A 27,236-nucleotide genomic window follows, 5' to 3' on the forward strand; every position below is an offset into this window, starting at 1 on the left:
ATTTATGTTTTCGTACATAGTGCACTAGATAGTGAATTAGACAATTGGTTTATGTTCCCTACACAGTGTGCTAGATTGTATATCAGATCACGGATTTATGTTCCCTAAATAGTGCACTAGATAGTGTATTAGATAACGCATTCATGTTACCTACATAGTGCACTAGAAAGTATACTTCCCGGGAGACTTGGGATGTCTGGAATCGTCTCCATGAAAGGGTGAACATGGTCTGTAACGATGCTTAGGTAGGAACTACGTGTTAAAGTAACATCTACATGGATGCAGGACTCAAGGTTTCCCAGCAGAACGTCATCCAAAGCATCACACTGCGTCCGCTGGCTCGCCTTCCTCCCATAGTGCATCCTGGTGCCGTGTGTTCCCCAGGCAAGCAAACACAAGAAGAAAACGTGATTCATCAGACCAGGCCACCTTCTTCCATCGCTCCATGGTCCAGTTCCAAAGCTCTCGTGCCCATTGTTGGCGCTTTCGGCAGTAGACAGGGGTCAGCATGGACACCCTGACTGGTCTGCGGCTATGCAGCCACATACGCAACAAATTGTGTATTCTGACACCTTTCTATCAGAACCAGCATGAACTTCTTCAGCAGTTTGAGCTACAGGAGCTCGTCTATCGGATCGGACACATCAATGCCATGATAAAGAGTTAATCAGTGTTATTCAATTCACCTGTCAGTGGTCATAATGTTATGCTTAGTTGGTATACCTTTCCACTAGAGATGGTAATCCAGCATCAGACAGACTTAGCACTAAGAACTAAGACACACGTTTACTAAAGGTCAAGCTCTGACTGGAAGTGGAAGCCATTATGAACAACATCTAGAACCACAGCTGACGTTTCTGGGCTCGAGCTTATATAAGATTTGGTACTGTGGTCTGATTTCTTACTCTATCCTGTAGAAACAGACTGTAATGCTATGTGTGGTAATCTCTTTACCTTCTTCAGATGCCAGCACCATAACGTCAACCACTGCATCATCGACCGAAACCAGTAGAACAACTACGGTCATGGGTAGGTCACTTTAAAGACAATAAACCTTTTGGTTTCTGTTACTCTATGAGGTACAAACTTGACAAGGTTTATTTTGCAGATTTAATATTCAGACCTTTGGATAAATAAAGCACCTCTCATGAATGTTGTGAACGTTTTCCACAGTAACCACACCGGATGATTTCAAACGTGACCCGTGCAACCACTACACCGTTCTAGACGAGACCTGGAGGAGACCTGGCCAGAGTTATTATTATTATTACTATTATTACTATTACCTTCATGATGACAGCCTTGTTCAGTGGGACGGCTGGTATCGACTGTACCTACAGGGAGAGAGCGCTCAGATGTCCGAGTGGTGCGTGAGCTCCATGTCTTGTGGTGGCTACACCCCACTTTCACTGGGCGGCTCTCATCCAGAGCTAGAGGATGGGATCGTCACTCGAGAGATCTACGGCTCTAATGGAAGCCAGTGCACCCACTATACATCCAAACCCATCAAGGTCAAAGCCTGTCCAGGAGATTACTACGTCTATAAACTGGTCAGGCCGGACGTATGGATACCAAAACCTACCTACTGTGCAGGTAGCTGCTCTTCCATGTGTCATGTTTGTGCTGAAGTTCCTCTTTAACGCTGTAAATGTTCAATATTTCTCATTACAGTGACTGTCAATCGTCCAGACTACGATCCATGCGACAACTACACCTCTCTGGACCAACCATGGAGAGCCACTAATGCATCTGGATTGAACATCTGTGATTCCTACTTCGACTGGAACGGTTGGTACCGGCTCCTCTACCATGGCATGAACATCCAGATGCCGGAGAGCTGTGTGGACGTGAACAGATGTGGTACCTACTACCCCCTGTGGCTCAACGGCCCCCATCCTAAGACAGAGGACGGTGTGGTGACCCGGCAGGTCTGTGGAAATGCTGGAAGCGACTGCTGCTACTACAAATCCACCATGATCCAGGTTAAAGCGTGTCCAGGAAACTACTCCGTCTATGAGTTTGTGCGTCCAGACTACTGCAACGTGGCTTACTGTGCAGATGCCAACAGCACTGTGCCCTCAAACAGTGTTAAAGAAACCAACGTTAGCATCAGTAAGTTCATATGATTAATAACCGGACCTGATCTGGACACGTCTGAGTTTGATTCCACCTTGTGTGTTCAGGCTGGTTTAGAAATTACTCTCCACTGGTCATGTTGTGGTCAGTAAGATCCCTAAACTAACATCTATCATCATTATGTTGGTCTCCACAGCACCTACTGATCATTACCATTCTGACCCCTGTTCCAACCACACCATCCTTCATGATGACTGGAGAAGTGTACACGGTTCCTACAGTGAGCATGACGATACGATTACTGACTGGGACGGCTGGTACCAGTTCTACCTTCAGGGCACGAGTGCTAAGATGCCTGATTGGTGCTCAAACATCAGGTCGTGTGGTGGCTACACCTCACTCATTCTCGGTGGCTCCCACCCGAAACCGAAGGATGGTGTCGTCACTCGAGACATCTACGCCCTCAATGACGATCAGTGTAGTTCACTCTCGGCGTCCACCCCGATCCAGGTCAAAGCGTGTCCAGGAGATTACTACGTGTACAGACTGGTTAAGCCTGACGTGTCCATTCCAATGCCGACATATTGTGCAGGTGAATTCACTTCTGACCGTCTCTCTGTCCATCAGTTTCATCTCCCAGTTTCATCTCCCATCCCAACTCTTCCTACTCGCCCAAATCATCACTCCCTGTCTCCTTCTGCTCTGATTTATTTTATTTTTACTTCCTTGATGAACCCTGATGTGCTCGTTACCCTCCCACTCATTTCTGCTACTACTAGTTATAATAAAGTAATCATTTAATTACAAATATTGTTCAGCATTTACATATCGGTGCTTAAACCACAATAGATTAATTAGTTATAAACATCACATAGAAAAGTTGATCTATTGAACTTGTGGTGTTGATTAAGAACCTTTATTCTGTTACAGTACTTGAGCCCTGTGATAATTACAATCTACTGGACCAAAACTGGAGAACAACGGACAACATGGTCTCTTACAGCTACTACAGCTACGGGTGGTGGTCGCATCCAACAACACATTGTGACAGCTACACTAGTTGGAACGGCTGGTATCGACTGACCTACCTTGAATATGACGCCAGGATGCCAGAATACTGTGTAAATCAGGGATCGTGTGGCACTGAGGTTCCTCTGTGGCTCAGTGGTTCTCACCCACGTCAGGAAGAGGGCGTCGTGACCCGGCGAGTGTGTGGGAACCAGCACTACCAGTGCTGTTATTACTCCTATAACATCCAAGTGAAAGCTTGTCCAGGGAATTATTACGTGTACGAGTTTGTCAGACCCGTCACCTGTCCGTCAGCTTACTGTGCAGGTACGAATACTGATCACAACTAGTCGTGTTAACAGCTAACTCACTTTGTAGCGATGTTTATTGCTGTGCTAAGCTAACTTTGTGTGAGTAAATGTATAGAAAGTGTAAAATAATCAATGTTTTATTGAACTGAGCTGCTCTTCTGTTTTTCTTCAGATATAAACACCATGACTTATGCGCCATCAATCGAGGACAGCAGTGCAGAGTGGAACATGACTAACAGTAGGTCCTTATTGAACCTGTGAGCCCATGAGCCTTTATTTAGTCTCTGTTTAAGTGCAGACTTTGTTATTTATTCATTTTATTTATGTAAGGGCTCCAGCTTACATAAGCAGACTGCTGGAACTACAACTCCCAGTCAACCAATACTGTTCTTGAGCAATATGACGAATACTTTAAAAGCTATTGAAGTTATTAATAAAAATCTGTTTTTACTATGTAATAAAGGGTAAAAGTGTCAGTATAAGAGTTGTAGTTGTAATGTGGGTTACACTTAATAATATACAACTTGTTTACCCTAACTTAACTTTTTTGAGTTAATTTTTTTGTTTATTACACTTGAACTTTTTAGTAGATTAAAAAAACTTAAATAATTGACGTATGTTGTACTAAAAATGTTTGATTAGATATAAAAGTTACAGTGATGGGTGCTGTGCAGTATATGACAGGGTCATCAGCATAGAAATGAAAAGTTGAGTTTGGAATATTGGGACCAAGATCACTTATGTAGATAGTAAATAATAATGGGCCCAGCAGAGATCCTTGAGGGACACCCTTGTGTACTTGTAATAGCTCTGAGGAAGAAGCCTCTATCTGAACAGCCTGGGTTCTGTTTGTTCAATAATTTGCAAACCACCCGACAGCTGAAAGACGTTTGATTAAAGTCATGTGATCAGCAGTATCAAGTGCCTTTGAAGGATCAATAAATAAGGACAGACAGCATTGCATTGCTTAAACACTAACCCCTAACACTAAACCCTAACCTTAACCCCTAACCCTAAACCTTAACCCTAACCTCTAACCTTAACCCTAACCCCAAAACCCTAACCTTAACCCTAAACCCTAACCTTAACCCTAAACCCTAACCTTAACCCTTAAACCCTAACCTTAACCCTAACCCCTAACCTTTACCCCTAACCCTAAACCCTAACCTTAAACCCGAACCCCTAACCTTAACCCCTAACCTTAACCCTAAACCCTAACCTTTATCACTAAACCCTAACCCTAAACCATAAACCCTAACCCCTAACACTAAACCCTAACCTTTAAGTCTAACCTTAAACCCTAGCCTTAACCCTAACTTTAACCCTAACCCCTAACCCCTAACCTTAAACCTGAACACTAAACCCTAACCCTAACCTTAATCCTAACCTTAACCCTAACCATAAACTCCTAACCCCTAACTACCCTCAGGGCAGCAGTGACCATGTGGTAAAACCATGTCCAGTATAAAATGACCACATCCAGACCCATAAGCACGTTGAATCTCTGTATCATGTTTTCTTCCCCAGCAACAACACCACACACACTCGACCCCTGCAGAGACTACACAGCTCTTGATGATGACTGGAGGAGCATGCATTCCACTTACTCTGATTACTCTGACCGCCACGATGACCGCTTCACTCAGTGGGATGGCTGGTATCGGATGTACCTGCAAGGGAAGGGTGCTCAGATCCCCGAGTGGTGCGTGAGGGACGCTGCGTGTGGCGGTAACACCCCGCTTTGGCTCAACGGCTCTCATCCACAGGTGGAAGACGGCGTGGTCACTCGAGAGGTATTCGGCTCCGCAGGGGGGCAGTGCTTTGCCTACAGGTCCAAACCGGTCCAGATCCAAGCCTGTAGAGGAGGTTACTACGTCTATAAATTCAGCAAGCCAGACGTATCGATCCCGGTACCTACGTACTGTGCAGGTATTAGTTTATATGTAAATAGAATAAGTCTTCATGAAGGATGTAAACGTGTCATGTGACCTTCAAGGTTCTGTGTTTTCATTGGTTGATAATGTGAAGTTCCAGAGTCGAGGCTCTAACTGTTCATTTTCACTAAACCCTTGACTGAACGCCCACTGCTCACCTTATTGTTGAAAGTAACATCGACTCTTCCTCATTACAGTTACTGACAATCCATGTAACAGCTACACCTCTCTGGACCAACCATGGAGAGCCAGTGACCAGCCTAAACTAGATACTGGTGACCACTACTTCAACTGGAACGGCTGGTACCGCCTCCTCTACGACGGCATGAGCATCAGGATGCCCGAGAGCTGTGTCGACGTGAACAGATGTGGTACTCATTACCCCCTGTGGCTCAATGGCCCTCATCCTCAGATAAAAGAGGGCGTGGTCAGCAGGCAGGTGTGTGCAAATGATGGGAATAACTGCTGTTTTAACGGATATACCACGATCCAGGTCAAAGCGTGTCCAGGGAACTACTACGTCTACGAGTTCGTCAGCCCGGGCTACGATCACATGGCGTACTGTGCAGGTACGATCCACGATCGGCTTCTTTTCTTGTGCGTTTTACAAAGACTTTTGTATCCTTGTTCAATTTCTCCTCTGGTGTGTGTAGATGGAAACACCACGACACCCAGAGAGCAAACATCTGCAGAGACTGAAGGACCAACCAACAGCACTACAAGTGAGTGTTTAAATCCTTTTTATACAGATGTGGATCATTTTTACATGCACTGACAGGTGAAGTGAATAGCACAGATTATAGTGAAGTCCGTGCCTCGTCGGGTTACAATATTAGGAAGGTGGTCATAATGTTTTGCCTAATCTGGGTATATGAACTTCGGATAACTGAAGATTGTTCTGCTTCTTTTAATAGAACTGTTTCTCTTTCCTCCACAGCAGCTGATTCAGATCATTCAGACCCCTGTTCCAACTACACGCTTCTCAACGACGACTGGAGACGGCCCACCGACGGTTACTATGGTTACTATGGTTACTACAAGAGTCACGACGACACCCTTATGAGATGGGACGGCTGGTATCGACTGTACCTACAGGGAGAGAGCGCTCAGATATCCGAGTGGTGCGTGAGCTCCATGTCTTGTGGTGGCTACACCCCGCTTTCACTGGGCGGCTCTCATCCAGAGCTAGAGGATGGGGTCGTCACTCGAGAGATCTACGGCTCTAATGGAAGCCAGTGCACCCACTATACATCCAAACCCATCAAGGTCAAAGCCTGTCCAGGAGATTACTACGTCTACAAACTGGTCAGGCCGGACGTATGGATACCAAAACCTACCTACTGTGCAGGTAGCTGCTCTTCCATGTGTCATGTTTGTGCTGAAGTTCCTCTTTAATGCTGTAAATGTTCAATATCTCTCATTACAGTGACCGTCAAGCGTCCAGACTACGATCCATGCGACAACTACACCTCTCTGGACCAACCATGGAGAGCCACTAATGCATCTGGATGGAACATCTGTGATTCCTACTTCGACTGGAACGGTTGGTACCGGCTCCTCTACCATGGCATGAACATCCAGATGCCGGAGAGCTGTGTGGACGTGAACAGATGTGGTACCTACTACCCCCTGTGGCTGAACGGCCCCCATCCTCAGATAGAGGACGGTGTGGTGACCCGGCAGGTCTGTGGAAATGATGGATCAGACTGCTGCTACTACAAATCCACCACGATCCAGGTCAAAGCGTGTCCAGGAAACTACTCCGTCTATGAGTTTGTGCGTCCAGACTACTGCAACATGGCTTACTGTGCAGGTATGATGGTTTCATGTTCTGGTGGAGCGTTTAGCTTCTTTCATCTTTCTTCTACGTAGAATCACCTTCATTTCTCTGTGCAGATGCCAACACCACTGTGCCAGCGACACCCTCAAACAGTGATGAAGAAACCAACATGAGCATCAGTAAGTTCATATGATTAATATCCAGGCCTGATCTGGACACGTCTGAGTTTGATTCCACCTTTTGTGTTTAGGCTGGTTTAGAAATGACTCTCCACTGGTCATGTTGTGGTCAGTAAGATCCCTAAGCTAACATCTATTATCATTACAGTATGTTGGTCTCCACAGCACCTACTGATCACTACCATTCTGACCCCTGTTCTAACCACACCGTTCTTCATGATGACTGCCGAAGAAGTTCATGCTGGTTCTGATAGAAAGGTGTCAGAATACACAGAGCAGCACAGTTTGTTGCGGATGGGGCTGCAGACCAGTCAGGGTGCCCATGCTGACCACTGTGTCAGATACCACAGCACACCTTCAGGGGTCTAGTGGAGTCAATATTAGGAAGGTGGTCATAATGTTATGCCTTATCTGTGTATATGAACCTCAGACTGTTTCTCTTTTTTCCATAGCAGCTGATTCAGAACATTCAGACCCCTGTTCCAACTACACGCTTCTTAATGACGACTGGAGACGGCCCTCCGACGGTTACTACGGTTACTACAGTTACTACGGTTACTACAGTTACTACGGTTACTACAGCGGTCATGACGACACCCTTATGAGATGGGACGGCTGGTATCGACTGTACCTACAGGGAGAGAGCGCTCAGATATCCGAGTGGTGCGTGAGCTCCATGTCTTGTGGTGGCTACACCCCACTTTCACTGGGTGGCTCTCATCCAGAGCTAGAGGATGGGATCGTCACTCGAGAGATCTACGGTTCTTCTGGAAGCCAGTGCACCCACTACACATCCAAACCCATTAAAGTCAAAGCCTGTCCAGGAGATTACTACGTCTATAAACTGGTCAGGCCGGACGTATGGATACCAAAACCCACCTACTGTGCAGGTAGCTGCTCTTCCATGTGTCATGTTTGTGCTGAAGTTCCTCTTTAATGCTGTAAATGTTCAATATTTCTCATTACAGTGACTGTCAAGCGTCCAGACTACGATCCATGTGACAACTACACCTCTCTGGACCAACCATGGAGAGCCACTAATGCATCTGGATTGAACATCTGTGATTACTACTTCGACTGGAACGGCTGGTACCGGCTCCTGTACCATGGCATGAACATCCAGATGCCCGAGAGCTGTGTGGACGTGAACAGATGTGGTACCTACTACCCCCTGTGGCTGAACGGCCCACATCCTCAGATAGAGGATGGTGTGGTGACCCGGCAGGTCTGTGGAAATGCTGGAAGCGACTGCTGCTACTACAAATCCACCATGATCCAGGTCAAAGCGTGTCCAGGAAACTACTCCGTCTATGAGTTTGTGCGTCCGGACTACTGCAATGTGGCTTACTGTGCAGGTATGATGGATTCATGTTCTGATGGAACGTTTAGCTTCTTCCATCTTTCTTCTATGTACAGTGGGGAAAATAAGTATTTGATCCCCTGCTGATTTTGTAAGTTTACCCCCTTACAAAGACTTAAACAGTCTATAATTTCTATGGAAGGTTTATTTTAACAGAGAGAGACAGAATATCAAAAAAAAAAAGGAGATTTATAAGACTATTATAAATAAAGGTTATAAATTAATTTGTATTTGATTAAGTGAAATAAATATTTGATCCCCTAGCAAAATGTGACTTAGTACTTGGTGGAGAAACCCTTGTTTGCAAGCACAGAGGTCAGATGTTTCTTGTAGTTGGTCACCAGGTTTGTGCACATCTCAGGGGGGATTTTGGCCAACTCCTCTTTACAGAATCTCTCCAAATCCTGAAGGTTTCGAGGCTGTCGCTTGGAAACTTGAAGTTTGAGCTCCCTCCACACATTTTCTAGGGGATTAAGGTCTGGATTAAGGTCTAGGCCACTCTAGGTTCTTAATGTGCTTCTTCTTAAGCCAGTCCTTTGTTGCCTTGGCTGCATGTTTTGGGTCATTGTCATGCTGGAAGACCTATTCACGACCTATCTTCAGTGTTCTGACTGAGGCCAGGAGGTTCTCATTCAAGATTCTACGGTACATGGCCCCGTTCATCAGCCCCTCAATGTGATGAAGTCTTCCTGTACCCTTAGCAGAGAAACAGCCCCAAAGCAGAATGTTTCCACCTCCATGTTTGACAGTGGGGGTGGTGTTCTTGGGGTCATATCCAGCATTTCTCTGCCTCCAAACACAGCGAGTGGAGTTGATGCCAAAGAGCTCAATTTTTGTCTCATCTGACCATATCACGTTCTCCCAAGCTTTCTCTGAATCATTCAGGTGTTCATTGGCAAACTTCAGACGGGCCTGTACATGAGCCTTCTTGAGCAGGGGGACTTTGCGGGCACTGCAGGATCTCAATCCATTACGGCAAAGTGTGTTACTAATGGTTTTCTTGGTGACTGTGCTCCCAGCTCCCTTGAGATCATTGACAAGCTCCTCCCGTGTAATTCTGGACTGACCTCACCTTTCTCAGAATCATTCTTACCTTCATGAGGTGAGATCTTGCATGGAGCTCCAGAGCGAGGGCGATCGACTGTGATCTTGTATTTCTTCCATTGTCGAATTATCGCACCAACAGTGGTCTCTTTCTCACCAAGCTTCTTGCTGATGGTCTTGTAGCCCATTCCAGCCATGTGCAGGTCTACAATCTTGTCCCTGACATCCTTTGATAGCTCTTTGGTCTTGCCCATGGTGGTCGAGAGATTTAAATCAAATACTTATTTCACTTAATCAAATACAAATTAATTTATAACCTTTTTTTAATGTTTTTTTTCTGGATTTTTTGTTGATATTCTGTCTCTCTCTGTTAAAATAAACCTTCCATAAAAATTATAGACTGTTCAAGTCTTTGTAAGGGGGTAAACTTACAAAATCAGCAGGGGATCAAATTATTATTTTCCCCACTATATAATCACCTTCATTTCTCTGTGCAGATGCCAACAGCACTGTGCCGGCGACACCCTCAAACAGTGATGAAGAAAACATTGTGAGCGTCGGTAAGTTAACATGATTAATAACCGGACCTGATCTAGACATGTCTGAGTTTGATTCCACCTTGTGTGTTCAGGCTGGTTTAGAAATGACTTTCCACTGGTCATGTTGTGGTCAGTACAATCCCTAAACTAACATCTACCATCATTATGTTGGTCTCCACAGCACCTACTGACCATTACCATGCTGACCCCTGTTCCAACCACACCATCCTTCATGATGACTGGAGAAGTGTATACGGTTTCTACAGTGGGCATGACGATACGATTACTGACTGGGACGGCTGGTACCGGTTCTACCTCCAGGGTAGGAGTGCTAAGATGGCCGACTGGTGTGCAAACATCAGGTCGTGTGGTGGCTACACCTCACTCATTCTCGGTGGCGCCCACCCGAAACCGAAGGATGGTGTCGTCACTCGAAACGTCTACGCCCTCTCTGACGATCAGTGTAGTTCACTCTCGGTGACCGTCCCGATCCAAGTCAAAGCGTGTCCAGGAGATTACTACGTGTACAGACTGGTTAAGCCTGACGTGTCCATTCCAATGCCGACATATTGTGCAGGTAAATGTTTGTCATTATAATATCTTATCAAATAAAAGATTAAAAACAAACTCTTTTTAGCACACCAAAACAGTCTCTAAATATTGACTAGTAATTTAATTCCTGCAATGAATCCCAAAAAGTTGGGACAAAGGCAAAATAAGAGTGGAAAGTTTATATAATATCCAAGGTTCAGCATTTCACAGTAAGCATTTTAATTGATAGCAGGTGAGGTAATCATGATTGGTTATAAAAAGGCTCACCACTTTGTTCCAAACTCAAGGAAAGAACTCACTCAGGTCAGTTCCTAGTGCAAGACTGCAAATAATTTAATGTTTCACCATCTACTGAGTAGTTCTACGTACAATTACTGACTGTAGTCCATCTGTTTCTATACATGCTTTGTTAGTCTCCTATAATGCTGTTCTTCAATGGTCAGAACCATTGGACAGATCATTCTCAGCACTACAGTGACACTGACATGGTGGTGGCGTGTTAGTGTGTGTTGTGCTGGTATGAGTGGCTCTAAACACCTCACTGTCACTGCTGGACTGAGAATCGTCCACCAACCAAAAATATCCACCCAAGAGCGGCCGGTGGGCAGCGTCCTGTGACCACTGATGAAGATCTATAATATAAGCAACTCAAACAGCAGCAATATGAGCGATCGTCTCTGACTTTACATCTACAAGGTGGACCAATTAGGTACATTACAGGTAGGAGTGGACAGTGAGTGGACATGGCTGTGTCTGATCCACTCAGAGCAGCACAACACACACTAACACACCACCACCATGTCAGTGTCACTGCAGTGCTGAGAATCATCCACCACCTAAATAATACCTGCTCTGTGGTGGTCCTGTGAGGGTCCTGACCATTGAAGAACAGGGTGAAAGGAGGATAACAAAGCATGTAAAGAAACATATGGACTACAGTCAGTAATTGTAGAACTACAAAGTGCTTCTATATGGTAAGTAGAGCTGATAAAATGGACAGTGTGTGGTTTTAATGTTACGGCTGATCAGCGTGTCTTCTATTGAAAATGTATGATGCATCATAAAGAGGGGAATTTCTTATTAATACAAAGATGATGGAACACCTTGTTTCCTTGTAATTCTTAAGTAGTTACATGAATGCAACTGGTACAAGAAGCTTATTTATTTAGGAATTATGATTACATAGTCTTTATTTATACTACAGTACTCTTGGTTTGGTATTCAATATACTGTAGCATGACTTTAGCGTTTTCCTTTTCTGTTACAGTACTCGAACCCTGTAATCATTACAAAGTGCTGGATGAAACCTGGAGAGCTACAAACAACATGATGTCTTACAGCTACCACGACTACTATTCATGGTGGTGGTGGGGTTCCCGCTGTGACATGTACAACAGCTGGAGCGGTTGGTATCGGCTTCTCTTTCAAGGGAACAACATCCGTATGCCAGAATCATGCGTTAATCCACAGATGTGTGGCACCAACATTCCTCTCTGGCTTAACGGTTCTCATCCACGAGATGCAGATGGCGTCGTCACCCGCCAGGTCTGTGGGAGCTCGGCTGCTAGCTGCTGCAGTTACGTCCATCAGATTCAAGTGAAAGCTTGTCCAGGGAATTATTATGTGTACGAGTTTGTCAGCCCCCCCACCTGTCCGTCAGCTTACTGTGCAGGTAAAAGCAGAATCATCATGATGTCGCTCAGCAGACACATTCATGCAAACATTTTACACTCCTGAAAGCATACGGTCAAGCAACTAGGGGTCAGCATTCCTGCACCAGTTTTCATTCTTTGTTTGCCTTGTATACATTTATATAACTTCACTTTAACAATTTAGCCCTTTAATCTGGCTATAAGCAACATTAATAATATGATCAACTTTTTAAATTCTTTACACCATACATATTCACGTACAGCGGTACCTCGTAACTCAGCATCCTCTAAACTCACACCTTTTGTCAAGAGATTTGAACCCTTAAACACAACGTTCCCCCTAAACTCGACGTTTATGCGACTTTGTCACTTTGTTCAGCGTTCGGCTCATGCAGTGAAACATCATCAAAGTGAGAACATGAGACGAATCTGCATTAGTGTGGAATAACCATCAGATCCAGTGTTACAGCTCCACGTGTATCTGTGTTTATCTGGATTTTCCTCCCTGTTTCACTTTTAAATTTGTGTAACAGCTCGAGCTTCTGAGAAATGGTGAGAATCAGAATCAGCTTCTCCCAGAGTCTAAATAAAGCTTAACGTGGTTTAATGTAGTAAAAGAAGGAGACAGGAGCACTAAACTTCTCTTCATTATTACTGCTCATAAGTTCCTCCACTAAATAAGAAGCGTCAGGAAACAATAAAGAAGTAAATCTGAAATGCAGCTTTTGTTGTATTTTTATTGAGTTTTAACTGTTTGTAATTGTATATCAGTGTTTTTATATTATATTCGTGGTATTTTCAGTGTATACGTGTCAGAAACAAACTTATTATTATACATCAGCCTAAAATATATGCAGTTCTACAGGACCATGGACACATGGTTTCCCAAACATCCTTATGGGAAAACAATCTTTTAAACTCAACGCCACTCCCAGAATAAACTGACGTTGAATTTCAAGGTACCGCTGTAGTTACATTAACATAATTAGCTTTGATGACCAAAGCTATAAAAACAAGCACTGCCACTGACATTGTAACTTATCATTAAATATGTAAACAAACTTCAGTAAGTGTTAGGTCATTTATTTCAGTAATTTATTTCATTTAGTCCAGAAATGTGTATATTTTAACAAAGATTTGTTACCATTAAAACACGTTCTTTGTTTTTTTCATGTCTTTATTACAGATGTAAACAGCATTACACCGACTACCAGTCCTGTAACAGATGATTTTATAACATCCACCGCTACCATGACTGGTAAACTAGTATTATTATTTATTATTTTTTATTTTATTGTATAGAAAAAGCATTCAAAAAGAGAACGCACATTTTGTTATTTATTTATTTTTGCCCTTAATTGAGAGTAAGAAAGTTTCCATTAGAGATAAGAATATACAAATTACACATTCTTGTTTTAATTACATACAACCTCAAATCAGAAAAAGTTGGGACAGTATGAAAAATGTAAATGAAATAAAAAACTTAAAAATCTTATTTGATGTCAGACAGGATGAACCTGAGATATTTCATTTTTTATCTACTCAACTTCATTTCATTTATTAATGAACATTCAGGGTGTGTCATGGTATGGGGGTGTTTCAGTACCAGGGTCTGTCATGGTATGGAGGTGTGTCAGTACCAGGGTCTGTCATGGTATGGGGGTGTGTCAGTAAAAGGGTCTGTCATGGTATGGGGGTGTGTCAGTACCAGGGTCTGTCATGGTATGGGGGTGTGTCAGTACCAGGGTGTATCATGGTATGGAAGTGTGTCAGTACCAGGGTGTATCATGGTATGGGTGTGTGTCAGTACAAGGGTCTGTCATGGTATGGGGGTATGTCAGTACCAGGGTCTATCATGGTATGGGGGTGTGTCAGTACCAGGGTCTGTCATGGTATGGGGGTGTGTCAGTACCAGGGTGTATCATGGTATGGGGGTGTGTCAGTACCAGGGTGTATCATGGTATGGGGGTATGTCAGTACCAGGGTCTGTCATGGTATGGGGGTATGTCAGTACCAGGGTCTGTCATGGTATGGAGGTGTGTCAGTACCAGGGTGTATCATGGTATGGGGGTATGTCAGCACCAGGGTCTGTCATGGTATGGGGGTATGTCAGTACAAGGGTCTATCATGGTATGGGGGTGTGTCAGTACCAGGGTCTGTCATGGTATGGGGGTGTGTCAGTACCAGGGTGTGTCATGGTAAGGAAGTGTGTCAGTACCAGGGTATGTCATGGTATGGGGGTATGTCAGTACCAGGGTCTGTCATAGTATGGGGGTATGTCAGTACCAGGGTCTATCATGGGATGGGGGTGTGTCAGTACCAGGGTCTGTCATGGTATGGGGGTGTGTCAGTACCAGGATGTGTCATGGTATGGGGGTGTGTCAGTACCAGGGTGTATCATGGTATGGGGGGGTGTCAGTGCAAGGGTCTGTCATGGTATGGGGGTGTGTCAGTACCAGGATGTGTCATGGAATAGAGGTGTGTCAGTACCAGGGTGTGTCATGGTATGGGGGTGTGTCAGTACCAGGGTGTATCATGGTATGGAGGTGTGTCAGTAGCAGGGTGTATCATGGTATGGGGGTGTGTCAGTACCAGGGTGTGTCATGGTATGGGGGTGTGTCAGTACCAGGGTGTATCATGGTATGGGGTGTGTCAGTGCCAGGGTGTGTCATGGTATGGGGGTGTGTCAGTACCAGGGTGTATCATGGTATGGGGGTGTGTCAGTACCAGGGTGTATCATGGTATGGGGGTGTGTCAGTACCAGGGTGTGTCATGGTATGGGGGTGTGTCAGTACCAGGGTGTGTCATGGTATGGGGGTGTGTCAGTACCAGGGTGTATCATGGTATGGGGGTGTATCAGTACCAGGGTCTGTCATGGTATGTGGGTGTATCAGTACCAGGGTCTGTCATGGTATGGGGGTGTGTCAGTACCAGGGTGTATCATGGTATGGGGGTGTGTCAGTACCAGGGTGTGACATGGTATGGGGGTGTGTCAGTACCAGGGTGTATCATGGTATGGGGGTGTGTCAGTACCAGGGTGTATCATGGTATGGGGGTGTGTCAGTACCAGGGTGTGTCATGGTATGGGGGTGTGTCAGTACCAGGGTCTGTCATGGTATGGGGGTGTGTCAATACCAGGGTGTGTCATTGTATGGGGGTGTGTAAGTACCAGGGTCTGTCATGGTATGGGGGTGTGTCAGTACCAGGGTGTATCATGGTATGGGGGGGGGTGTCAGTACCAGGGTCTGTCATGGTATGGGTGGGTGTCAGTACCAGGGTCTGTCATGGTATGGAGGTGTGTCAGTACCAGAGTGTGTCATGGTATGGAGGTGTGTCAGTTCCAGAGTGTGTCATGGTTTGAGGGTGTGTCAATACCAGAGTGTGTCATGGTATGGGGATGTGTCAGTACCAGGGTGTATCATGGTATGGGGGTGTGTCAGTACCAGGGTGTGTCATGGTATGGGGGTGTATGAGTACCAGGGTGTGTCATGGTATGGGGGTGTGTCAGTACCAGAGTGTATCATGGTATGGTGGTGTGTCAGTACCAGAGTGTATCATGGTATGGGGTGTGTCAGTACCAGGGTCTGTCATGGTATGGGGGTGTGTCAGTACCAGGGTGTGTCATGGTATAGGGGTGTGTCAGTACCAGGGTGTGTCATGGTATGGGGTGTGTCAGTACCAGGGTGTGTCATGGTATGGGGGGTGTCAGTACCAGGTTGTATCATGGTATGGGGGTATGTCAGCACCAGGGTCTGTCATGGTATGGGGGTATGTCAGTACCAGGGTCTGTCATGGTATGGAGGTGTGTCAGTACCAGGGTGTATCATGGTATGGGGGTATGTCAGCACCAGGGTCTGTCATGGTATGGGGGTATGTCAGTACAAGGGTCTATCATGGTATGGGGGGGTGTCAGTACCAGGGTCTATCATGGTATGGGGGGGTGTCAGTACCAGGGTCTGTCATGGTATGGGGGTGTGTCAGTACCAGGGTGTGTCATGGTAAGGAAGTGTGTCAGTACCAGGGTATGTCATGGTATGGGGGTATGTCAGTACCAGGGTCTGTCATAGTATGGAGGTATGTCAGTACCAGGGTCTATCATGGGATGGGGGTGTGTCAGTACCAGGGTCTGTCATGGTATGGGGGTGTGTCAGTACCAGGATGTGTCATGGTATGGGGGTGTGTCAGTACCAGGGTGTATCATGGTATGGGGTGTGTCAGTAGCAGGGTGTATCATGGTATGGGGGTGTGTCAGTACCAGGGTCTGTCATGGTATGGGGGTGTGTCAGTACCAGGATGTGTCATGGTATGGGGGTGTGTCAGTACCAGGGTGTATCATGGTATGGGGTGTGTCAGTGCAAGGGTCTGTCATGGTATGGGGGTGTGTCAGTACCAAGATGTGTCATGGAATAGAGGTGTGTCAGTACCAGGGTGTGTCATGGTATGGGGGTGTGTCAGTACCAGGGTGTATCATGGTATGGAGGTGTGTCAGTAGCAGGGTGTATCATGGTATGGGGGTGTGTCAGTACCAGGGTGTGTCATGGTATGGGGGTGTGTCAGTACCAGGGTGTATCATGGTATGGGGTGTGTCAGTGCCAGGGTGTGTCATGGTATGGGGGTGTGTCAGTACCAGGGTGTATCATGGTATGGGGGTGTGTCAGTACCAGGGTGTATCATGGTATGGGGGTGTGTCAGTACCAGGGTGTGTCATGGTATGGGGGTGTGTCAGTACCAGGGTGTGTCATGGTATGGGGGTGTGTCAGTACCAGGGTGTATCATGGTATGGGGGTGTGTCAGTACCAGGGTGTGACATGGTATGGGGGTGTGTCAGTACCAGGGTGTATCATGGTATGGGGGTGTGTCAGTACCAGGGTGTATCATGGTATGGGGGTGTGTCAGTACCAGGGTGTGTCATGGTATGGGGGTGTGTCAGTACCAGGGTCTGTCATGGTATGGGGGTGTGTCAATACCAGGGTGTGTCATTGTATGGGGGTGTGTAAGTACCAGGGTCTGTCATGGTATGGGGGTGTGTCAGTACCAGGGTGTATCATGGTATGGGGGGGGGTGTCAGTACCAGGGTCTGTCATGGTATGGGTGGGTGTCAGTACCAGGGTCTGTCATGGTATGGAGGTGTGTCAGTACCAGAGTGTGTCATGGTATGGAGGTGTGTCAGTTCCAGAGTGTGTCATGGTTTGAGGGTGTGTCAATACCAGAGTGTGTCATGGTATGGGGATGTGTCAGTACCAGGGTGTATCATGGTATGGGGGTGTGTCAGTACCAGGGTGTGTCATGGTATGGGGGTGTATGAGTACCAGGGTGTGTCATGGTATGGGGGTGTGTCAGTACCAGAGTGTATCATGGTATGGTGGTGTGTCAGTACCAGAGTGTATCATGGTATGGGGTGTGTCAGTACCAGGGTCTGTCATGGTATGGGGGTGTGTCAGTACCAGGGTGTGTCATGGTATAGGGGTGTGTCAGTACCAGGGTGTGTCATGGTATGGGGTGTGTCAGTACCAGGGTGTGTCATGGTATGGGGGGTGTCAGTACCAGGTTGTATCATGGTATGGGGGTGTGTCAGTACCAGGGTGTATCATGGTATGGGGTGTGTCAGTACCAGGGTCTGTCATGGTATGGGGGTGTGTCAGTACCAGGGTGTGTCATGGTATGGGGGTGTGTCAGTACCAGGGTCTGTCATGGTATGGGGGTGTGTCAATACCAGGGTGTGTCATTGTATGGGGGTGTGTAAGTACCAGGGTCTGTCATGGTATGGGGGTGTGTCAGTGCCAGGGTCTGTCATTTTATGGAGTTGTGTCAGTACCAGGGTGTATCATGGTATGGGGGTGTGTCAGTACCAGGGTGTGTCATGGTATGGGGGTGTATGAGTACCAGGGTGTGTCATGGTATGGGGGTGTGTCAGTACCAGAGTGTATCATGGTATGGGGTGTGTCGGTACCAGGGTCTATCATGGTATGGGGGTGTGTCAGTACCAGGGTGTGTCATGGTATGGGGTGTGTCAGTACCAGGGTGTGTCATGGTATGGGAGGTGTCAGTACCAGGTTGTATCATGGTATGGGGGTGTGTCAGTACCAGGGTGTGTCATGGTATGGGGTGTGTCAGTACCAGGGTCTGTCATGGTATGGGGGTGTGTCAGTACCAGGGTGTGTCATGGTATAGGGGTGTGTCAGTACCAGGGTGTGTCATGGTATGGGGTGTGTCAGTACCAGGGTGTGTCATGGTATGGGGGGTGTCAGTACCAGGTTGTATCATGGTATGGGGGTGTGTCAGTACCAGGGTGTATCATGGTATGAGGGTGTGTCAGTACCAGGGTGTGTCATGGTATGGGGGTGTGTCAGTACCAGGGTGTATCATGGTATGGGGGTGTGTCAGTACCAGGGTGTGTCATGATATGGGGTGTGTCAGCACCAGGGTGTGTCATGGTATGGGGGGGTGTCAGTACCAGGGTGTGTCATGGTATGGGGTGTGTCAGTACCAGGGTGTGTCATGGTATGGGGGGGTGTCAGTACCAGGGTGTGTCATGGTATGGGGGGGTGTCAGTTCCAGGGTGTGTCATGGTATGGGGTGTGTCAGTACCAGGGTGTATCATGGTATGGGGGTGTGTCAGTACCAGAGTGTGTCATGGTATGGGGGTGTGTCAGTACTAGGGTGTATCATGGTATGGGGGTGTTTCAGTACCAGAGTGTGTCATGGTATGGGGGTGTGTCAGTACCAGGGTGTGTCATGGTATGGGGGTGTGTCAGTACCAGGGTGTGTCATGGTATGGGGGTGTGTCAGTACCAGGGTCTATCATGGTATGGGGGTGTGTCAGTGCCAGGGTGTGTCATGGTATGGGGGTGTGTCAGTACCAGGGTGTGTCATGGTATGGGGGTGTGACAGTACCAGGGTGTGTCATGGTATGGGGGTGTGACAGTACCAGGGTGTGTCATGGTATGGGGGTGTGTCAGTACCAGGGTGTGTCATGGTATGGGGGTGTGTCAGTACCAGGGTGTGTCATTGTATGGGGGTGTGTCAGTACCAGGGTGTGTCATGGTATAGAGGTGTGTCAGTACCAGGGTGTATCATGGTATGGGGTGTGTCAGTACCAGGGTGTGTCATGGTATGAGGGTGTGACAGTACCAGGGTGTGTCATGGTATGGGGGTGTGTCAGTACCAGGGTCTGTCATGGTATGGGGGTGTGTCAGTACCAGGGTGTGTCATGGTATAGGGGTGTGTCAGTACCAGGGTGTATCATGGTATGGGGGTGTGTCAGTACCAGGGTGTGTCATGGTATGGGCGTGTGTCAGTACCAGGGTGTGTCATGGTATGTGGTGTGTCAGTACCAGGGTGTGTCATGGTATCGGGGTGTGTCAGTACCAGGGTGTATCATGGTATGGGGGTGTGTCAGTACCAGGGTGTATCATGGTAGGGTGTGTCATGGTATAGGGGTGTGTCAGTACCAGGGTGTATCATGGTATAGGGGTGTGTCAGTACCAGGGTGTATCATGGTATAGGGGTGTGTCAGTACCAGGGTGTATCATGGTATGGGGGTGTGTCAGTACCAGGGTGTATCATGGTAGGGTGTGTCATGGTATAGGGGTGTGTCAGTACCAGGGTGTATCATGGTATAGGGGTGTGTCAGTACCAGGGTGTATCATGGTATAGGGGTGTGTCAGTACCAGGGTGTATCATGGTATGGGGGTGTGTCAGTACCAGGGTGTATCATGGTAGGGTGTGTCATGGTATAGGGGTGTGTCAGTACCAGGGTGTATCATGGTATAGGGGTGTGTCAGTACCAGGGTGTATCATGGTATAGGGGTGTGTCAGTACCAGGGTGTATCATGGTATAGGGGTGTGTCAGTACCAGGGTGTATCATGGTATGGGGGTGTGTCAGTACTAGGGTGTGTCATGGTATAGGGGTGTGTCAGTGCTCTTGGTAAAAGTCATTTACACTTCTGTGATGCAGCAGATAAAACATGAGATATCTCAGATTCATCCTGTCCTAATTTGTTCTGATTTGAGGTTGTATTATAGAATGTTCTCATTTTTAGAAATGAGACTGCATTTGTAAAGCCCACTAGTGCACCCACTGGCACCAGTTCTGGTAAAACACTCGGATTATTAACAATGCTGGGAATCAACTCAAAAATGATAATTGAACTTACTTGGTGTATTTAGCAGTAACGCTGGACCCCTGTGAGGAGCTGAACTGCACTAGGGATGAATGGTGTGGGAAGAAAAATGGCGTCTATGGCTGCTTCTGTAATAAGAATTATCCCAGATCAAACCCAAGCACTTATGGTAAGTTTTAATATATTAGTGTAAAAGCAGAACCACGCTCCAGTTACAAAGTTTCTTATATGTTCTCCTCCAGATGCTGTTGAGGTTTGTCAGGGCAGCTCTAGCACCGTGTCTCTGTCCCGCTGTCAGCTGTTTGAAGCTGGTTTTATGGCTCAGAACCTGCACCTGAGTGACCCCAGCTGCAGAGGAGCGGTTCAGGACGGGAGACTGGTGTTCTATTTTGATCACGATGCCAACATTTGTGGTACAGATTTCACGGTACGGAGAACTCCAATATCATAAACTGTGGGAAGGAAACGAGTATTGAACCACTTTACTCAAAGGGTACGTGAGTGAGACGTGCTGGACAAACAAGTCCGATCCGTGGAGTTAAAGGATCTGCTGCTGGCATCTTGGTGCCAGTTTTCCACAGCACATCTTCTTGGGTGTAGTGGACTCCATGCCTTGACTAATCCAACAGGGGACACAATGTTAGGAAGGTGGTCATAATGTTATCTAACCTGTTACTGCTGGGATCCAAGGTTTAAACATGCAGCATTGTTATCGGCCAGCCTGGCATCTCCATACAGACAATATTGTATGTCTTAGACGATTAGGGTGGCTGAGACCCCATAATAAATAGGCGTTCTATTCAAGGTTACCACAGTGCGCTTGGTGATTCCAGGGGAGTATGACCCACCGCAAATGAATGATTTAATGTAAAGTGGTTCATTTACTTTCCTTGTATGTAGTTCTTATGAGAAGATACACGGTATAATTTATTATGGAGCTTGTATGTGGCGTAAACAGTGATGTTCTTTTACTATTCTAACATTACCCACAGGCCAACGGCACTCATTTCATCTACAAGAACTACATCCAGGGGGTCTCAACAGGAGGCTTCATCGTCAGACCCCAACAACTCGAACTTCATTTCTCCTGCATCTACCAGCTCACTCAGACCCTCACTATGGAGAAAGAGTTCAATCCTCTTCAGAGGTATGAGAAGGGGCTCCAGGTTTATTACTGACTTAGTATGTGAGTACCTTTCAGATCATTCTAGAGGACAGTGGCTGTCTCATGTAGGAACACAACAGAACGCTGTCCAGCCTGTAATGCCAGATAGCAACACGTGATTGAAGAAGCATGTAGTCTCAGGGTGGAAGGATGTCTCAGCAAATAGTACTAGAGGGTGAAGGCTGTTCAGTTAAGGGCAAGGCAGTCCTACTTTATGGTGCTGAACGTGGAGACTCAAGGTCTAGAGACCTCTTTACATAGACAGTGCGGTCCCGAGAATTATATAAATATCCACAGGTGTAGCAGCTAGCACAGATGCTAAAAGATGGGAAAATATCCTTCTTTTACATTTACATTTTTAGCATTTATTCAAAGCTACTTACAGCACTGTGACAGTACATTGTCTAAGCAATTGAGGGTTAAGGGCCTTGCTCAAGGGCCCACCAGTGGCAACCTGGCAGCGACCTTTTGGTTACTAGTCCAGTACCATAACCACTAGGCTACAACTGCCTTCATATTACCTCATATTTGCTTTAAAGAATAGACATTCCATTTGTGTGACAAGTAATGGTCTTAGGAGCGCTCAGAAATCCTCATTCAAACTTCATACAGAAAGCACCCTGGCTGCGGGAATCAAACCCATGCCCTACTTGCTGTTGGGTCGAGAGCGCTTCATGCAGGCTCAAGACTTCCCCATGGCCCTTTCAACAACCGTTACAACATCTGACCTGACCTGTTTATGCCACATTCTTCCACCTCTCATAGCTGACATGGCATCTGTCATGACATTTACCACTCAACAAACATGCCACCATGCCACAAAACATGCCACCTTGCACTATATGCAAAATATTGTTTTGTTTGTTTTAAGTCTTTTAATCCGTCTACTAATTAATCTGCGGTCTTGTGTTTCCAAAGCGTGGTGCACAAGTCCTTCGTGAGCGAAGAGGGCATGTACCAGGTCAGGATCATTCCCTATCAGGATGCCACCTTCTCCCAACCCTACAACGGAAGTCTGGACATAGAGGTGGACCAGCGGATCTACATCGGGGTCTTTGTTCAGGGGGTGGACAGCAGGCAGATTGCCGCGGTGATGGATTCGTGTTGGGCCACACCGGTAAACGATGGGAACTCTAGTATCCGCTGGGATCTCATTGTAAACGAGTAAGTAAATGGAATTGAACTGTATGTGGAGGTGGACGTGTTACCTATTATAATAATTTATTCATTTATTATAATATAATAACATTTTCAGGTGTCCTAATCCAGAGGATGACTCGGTGGAAATGATTGAGAACGGTAACTCCACAACCGGACGTTTCTCCTTCAAGATGTTCTCCTTTACAGGCAGTCACACCAAGGTCTTCCTCCACTGTCGCATTCACCTTTGCAGCCGGCAGGGCAACAACTGTGCAGTGGTAAGTCAGTAAAGTTCTCCAAATCACAGGGTACATGATTAAAAAACAATGTGCAGTTGAGGATTGGAAGCTTGGAAATAACTAGGCAAAGCTGAACCCTTAACATTCTGATCAGTAACTCAACACCAGCAACACTGAGACTTGTTCAGTCCAAGACAGATGTGTAATGTGTAATGAGTGGGTCAGGCTTTGGCATTGAGGTGGACGGTGTGGGGTCAGGCTTTGGCATTGAGGTGGACGGTGTGGCCCTGTAACTGCAAGAATAAGAATAAACCCAATATGCATGGAGCTGTCAGAGTATGTTGGAGAGCTCTGATGACCATGTGCTTACCCCACAGGGACACTGGTGACATGCCCCAGTAAAACAAACAACCACAGAGGAATGTATGAAGTAATATGATGAGTGTAGTAAAAAGTAGCACAGCAGCTGCTAATCACTGACACAGCCAGTGCCCAAAGTGGATTCATCTGTAAGCTATGTTCAGAAGGCAGCCTGTCCGTCCGGTATGGTTACTCCATCACTCCATCACACGCCAAACTTCCTCTCAAAAAGATCAGAGTGCCCACATCTAGGTAGACGGAAACAAAATATACCAACCTCACAGAGCATGCAGGTGGCATGAAGGCATGAACAAAATCGTGGTGCAGCGCAATACCTCTGATGAGGCGCAGAGACTGACCAAAGAGACCACCACCGACGACCATCTGCACCTTCATGCCCCCTGCCAGGCATTATTACCAAAGCAGATGGACATGTTTCTATAACCTGTGCCCACAAAGGGACTTTAAACTGTCCTCCAAGGTGCTTTGTAATTTCTACACAAGCACCATTGAAAGGTTCAGAAACAGCACCAAGCAGGACAGGCAGGCTGTCCAAAGGGTGGTGTGTTCAGCTGAGAGCATCATCTGGACCGAACTTCCTGACCCATATACAGGAAACAGTGCTGGTCAAGGGCCAGGAAGATAGTAAAGGACCCCAGTCATCCCAGTAATTGACTGTTTTCTATGTTATGGTCTGGGAAGCGTTTTCGTGCCTTGAAAGCCAAAACAGAGAGGATGAGAAGAAGCTTCTTCCCACAAGCTATTTGGGTTACCCAAATCAAAATTTAAATATACACCGATCAGGTATAACATTCTGAGCACTGACAGGTGAAGTGAATAACACTGATTATCTCTTCATCATGGCACCTGTTAGTGGGGGGGATATATTAGGCAGCAAGTGAACATTTTATCCTCAAAGTTGATGTTAGGAGCAGGAAAAATGGACGAGCGTGAGGGAGGATCTGAGCATCTCTAACACTACAGCTCTTGTGGGGTGTGTCCTGGTCTGCAGTGGTCAGTATCTATCAAAAGTGGCCCAAGGAAGGAACAGTGGTAAACCCAAGGCTCATTGATGCACGTGAGGAGTGAAGGCTGGCCCGTGTGGTCCGATCCAACAGACGAGCTACTGTAGCTCAAATTGCTGAAGAAGTTCATGCTGGTTCTGATAGAAAGAAGTCAGAATACACAGAGCATCACGGTTGCAGGGCTGTTATGGCAGCAAAAGGGGAACCGATATGTATATATATATAGTATGATTTTGTTCTGAGGGTGGTGCTAAGAGCACCACACCACGGACACAGAGGTGAGTTTAACAGGTTTATTAAGGACAATAAAACAAGTAGGCTCAGGGCAGGTATTACTAGGAGAGCAGCAAGGGGACCTGGAGACGGGGGAAGACGGAACCAACATGAACACTGGAGACCAGAGAGGAGGAGGGTGGCATGGAACAGGGAAACTCAAGGCAGAAATACTTGGAAGGTGCAGCGAGGGAACCAGTACGCTGGGAAAGAGGCTGGTCCGGCAGACGTGATGGATTTGTTTCACAAAACAAGAGAAAATATCATTGTTGCCAAAAATAAAAACATATCAAACGTTATCTGTGTTGGTGTGGTCTAGGTCTCGGACTCTTTAAATCTAACTTGGGTGATGGTGAGGTGGGTGTCAGCAGCCACACCTCTTGATTTGATCTGAGCATCCCTGTGGTACAGGTGCTGGAAGTTGGATATATATGGTCCGCCATATAATATGCTGTTGAGATGCATAGCATTTGTCAGCTCTATTAAAACAACTACAAACGCCGCTCAGGTGGCGCAGCGGTAAAAAAAAACACATGCTGCAACCAGGGCTGGATTCCAGACACATGGTATCGAATCCAGCTCTGCTTCCCCGGTTCGAAGCTGGGCGGCTGTATGAGCAACGATTGGCCGGTTGCTCAGTTGGGGGGCGGGACAAAGAACCGGATGTGGGTCTCTCTCTGTCAGAATGCGATTACGACCTCTGCCGGCTGATTAGAGGCGCCTGCACAGGGATGAGGAACAGCGCCCTTAGGGTGTGTCTCTCCGCATGCAACGATAGGTGGCGCCAAACTCATAAATGTGTGGGTGGCAAAATGCATCCGGCTGCTGCTCATGTTTCGGAGGGGATACGGGTTAGATTCGATCTCCTCAGTCACAAACTACAGAGGGACGGATAGTCTGTTTTAATGCTGACACAGATAAACAAAGTCAGAAAAGAAAACCCAGCAAACACACTCAGACTTTTCTTGAACATCAGCTGTTTGTTATTCACATTGTGATGGTAATTAATGTCACTTTTTAGAAAGCGTTCTTCATGACGTATTAGATACAAAAGTGCTGCTACTGACTTAATCTGCCGTCTCTCCTGCAGAACTGCGAACCTGACAATCACCAAAGAGTTTTCAGGTCTGTAGACCTCCATGACAGCACCTTGATCTCCATGGGACCTTTTATCAGGACTGCCCAAAGTACAGGTAAACATGTGGAATGGAATTCAAGCTGCACTTGACTAGATTTCCTGATCAATATCCTCAGTGTCAGTGGTGTTATACACCTTCCACGTCTTATGAATGCTCTGAACGATACTCATAACATGTTAAAAGCCACTGAAATCTTTTTGTATCATCTTTTAACTTGTGCCCTTACACAAGTGTATCCTGGAGCTTTTTAAAAGCACCTTTCCAATGCACTACTAGTAGTGGAATCATCAAGGATCAGGTGGTTTTATTCTGATGTAATCAACACCACTACAGTATGCACCGATCAGCCATAACATTAAAACCACCTCCTTGTTTCTACACTCACTGTACATTTTATCAGCTCCACTTACCATATAGAAGCACTTTGTAGTTCTACAATTACTGACTGTAGTCCATCTGTTTCTCTACATGCTTTGTTACCCCCTTTCATGCTGTTCTTCAATGGTCAGGACCCCCACAGAGCAGGTATTATTTAGGTGGTGGATGATTCTCAGCACTGCAGTGACACTGACATGGTGGTGGTGTGTTAGTGTGTGTTGTGCTGGTATGAGTGGATCAGACACAGCAGCGCTGCTGGAGTTTTTAAATACCGTGTCCACTCACTGTCCACTCTATTAGACACTCCTACCTAGTCGGTCCACCTTGTAGATGTAAAGTCAGAGACGATCGCTCATCTATTGCTGCTGTTTGTGTCGGTCATCTTCTAGACCTTCATCGGTGGTCACAGGATGCTGCCCACGGGGCGCTGTTGGCTGGATGTTTTTGGTTGGTGGACTATTCTCAGTCCAGCAGTTACAGTGAGGTGTTTAAAAACTCCAGCAGCGCTGCTGTGTCTGATCCACTCATACCAGCACAACACACACTAACACACCACCACCATGTCAGCTGAGAATGATCCACCACCTAAATAATACCTGCTCTGTGGTGGTCCTGACATGAAAGGAGGCTAACAAAGCATGTAGAGAAACAGATGGACTACAGTCAGTAATTGTAGAACTACAAAGTGTTTCTAGTACAGTTTGGAATGTAATTAGCTCATAGCTAATCATTTTTATATTCCAAGATCTATTATTTACATCCATCTGTCCTAAGAAATATCTTTGACCTGATTTGGTACTGTTTTCTACAGGTGAATAGACCTGCACTGTGGATCTCCTGATCTATCGAATCATTCTTTGAAGACCTCGGCAAGATTACGAGATATGATCTTATATAACTATATTAATTGTTGTAAAACTGTTTAAAGATAAAGGTCTTACTCCTGTTTCTGCCTTTT

General features: G+C 46.3%; 1 protein-coding gene across 1 annotated transcript; it reads left to right on the forward strand.

Moving 5' to 3' along the window:
- The first annotated feature begins 275 nt into the window (after positions 1 to 275).
- On the forward strand, positions 276 to 27,236 carry si:ch73-181m17.1 (uncharacterized). The gene is made up of 24 exons (XM_062987837.1): positions 276 to 384; positions 964 to 1,029; positions 1,174 to 1,611; positions 1,690 to 2,112; positions 2,273 to 2,668; positions 3,007 to 3,411; positions 4,923 to 5,324; positions 5,527 to 5,898; positions 5,983 to 6,051; positions 6,267 to 6,677; positions 6,756 to 7,142; positions 7,226 to 7,288; positions 7,741 to 8,178; positions 8,257 to 8,643; positions 10,190 to 10,252; positions 10,413 to 10,808; positions 12,051 to 12,455; positions 20,609 to 20,728; positions 20,802 to 20,986; positions 21,552 to 21,706; positions 22,643 to 22,888; positions 22,980 to 23,142; positions 25,852 to 25,954; positions 27,090 to 27,236. The coding sequence occupies exons 1-24, from the start codon at positions 276 to 278 to the stop codon at positions 27,095 to 27,097; spliced, it is 6,210 nt and encodes a 2,069-aa protein (XP_062843907.1). The 3' UTR covers positions 27,098 to 27,236.

Source organism: Trichomycterus rosablanca, chromosome 2 (assembly GCF_030014385.1).
Source record: "Trichomycterus rosablanca isolate fTriRos1 chromosome 2, fTriRos1.hap1, whole genome shotgun sequence".
NCBI classification, from domain to species: Eukaryota; Metazoa; Chordata; class Actinopteri; order Siluriformes; family Trichomycteridae; genus Trichomycterus; species Trichomycterus rosablanca.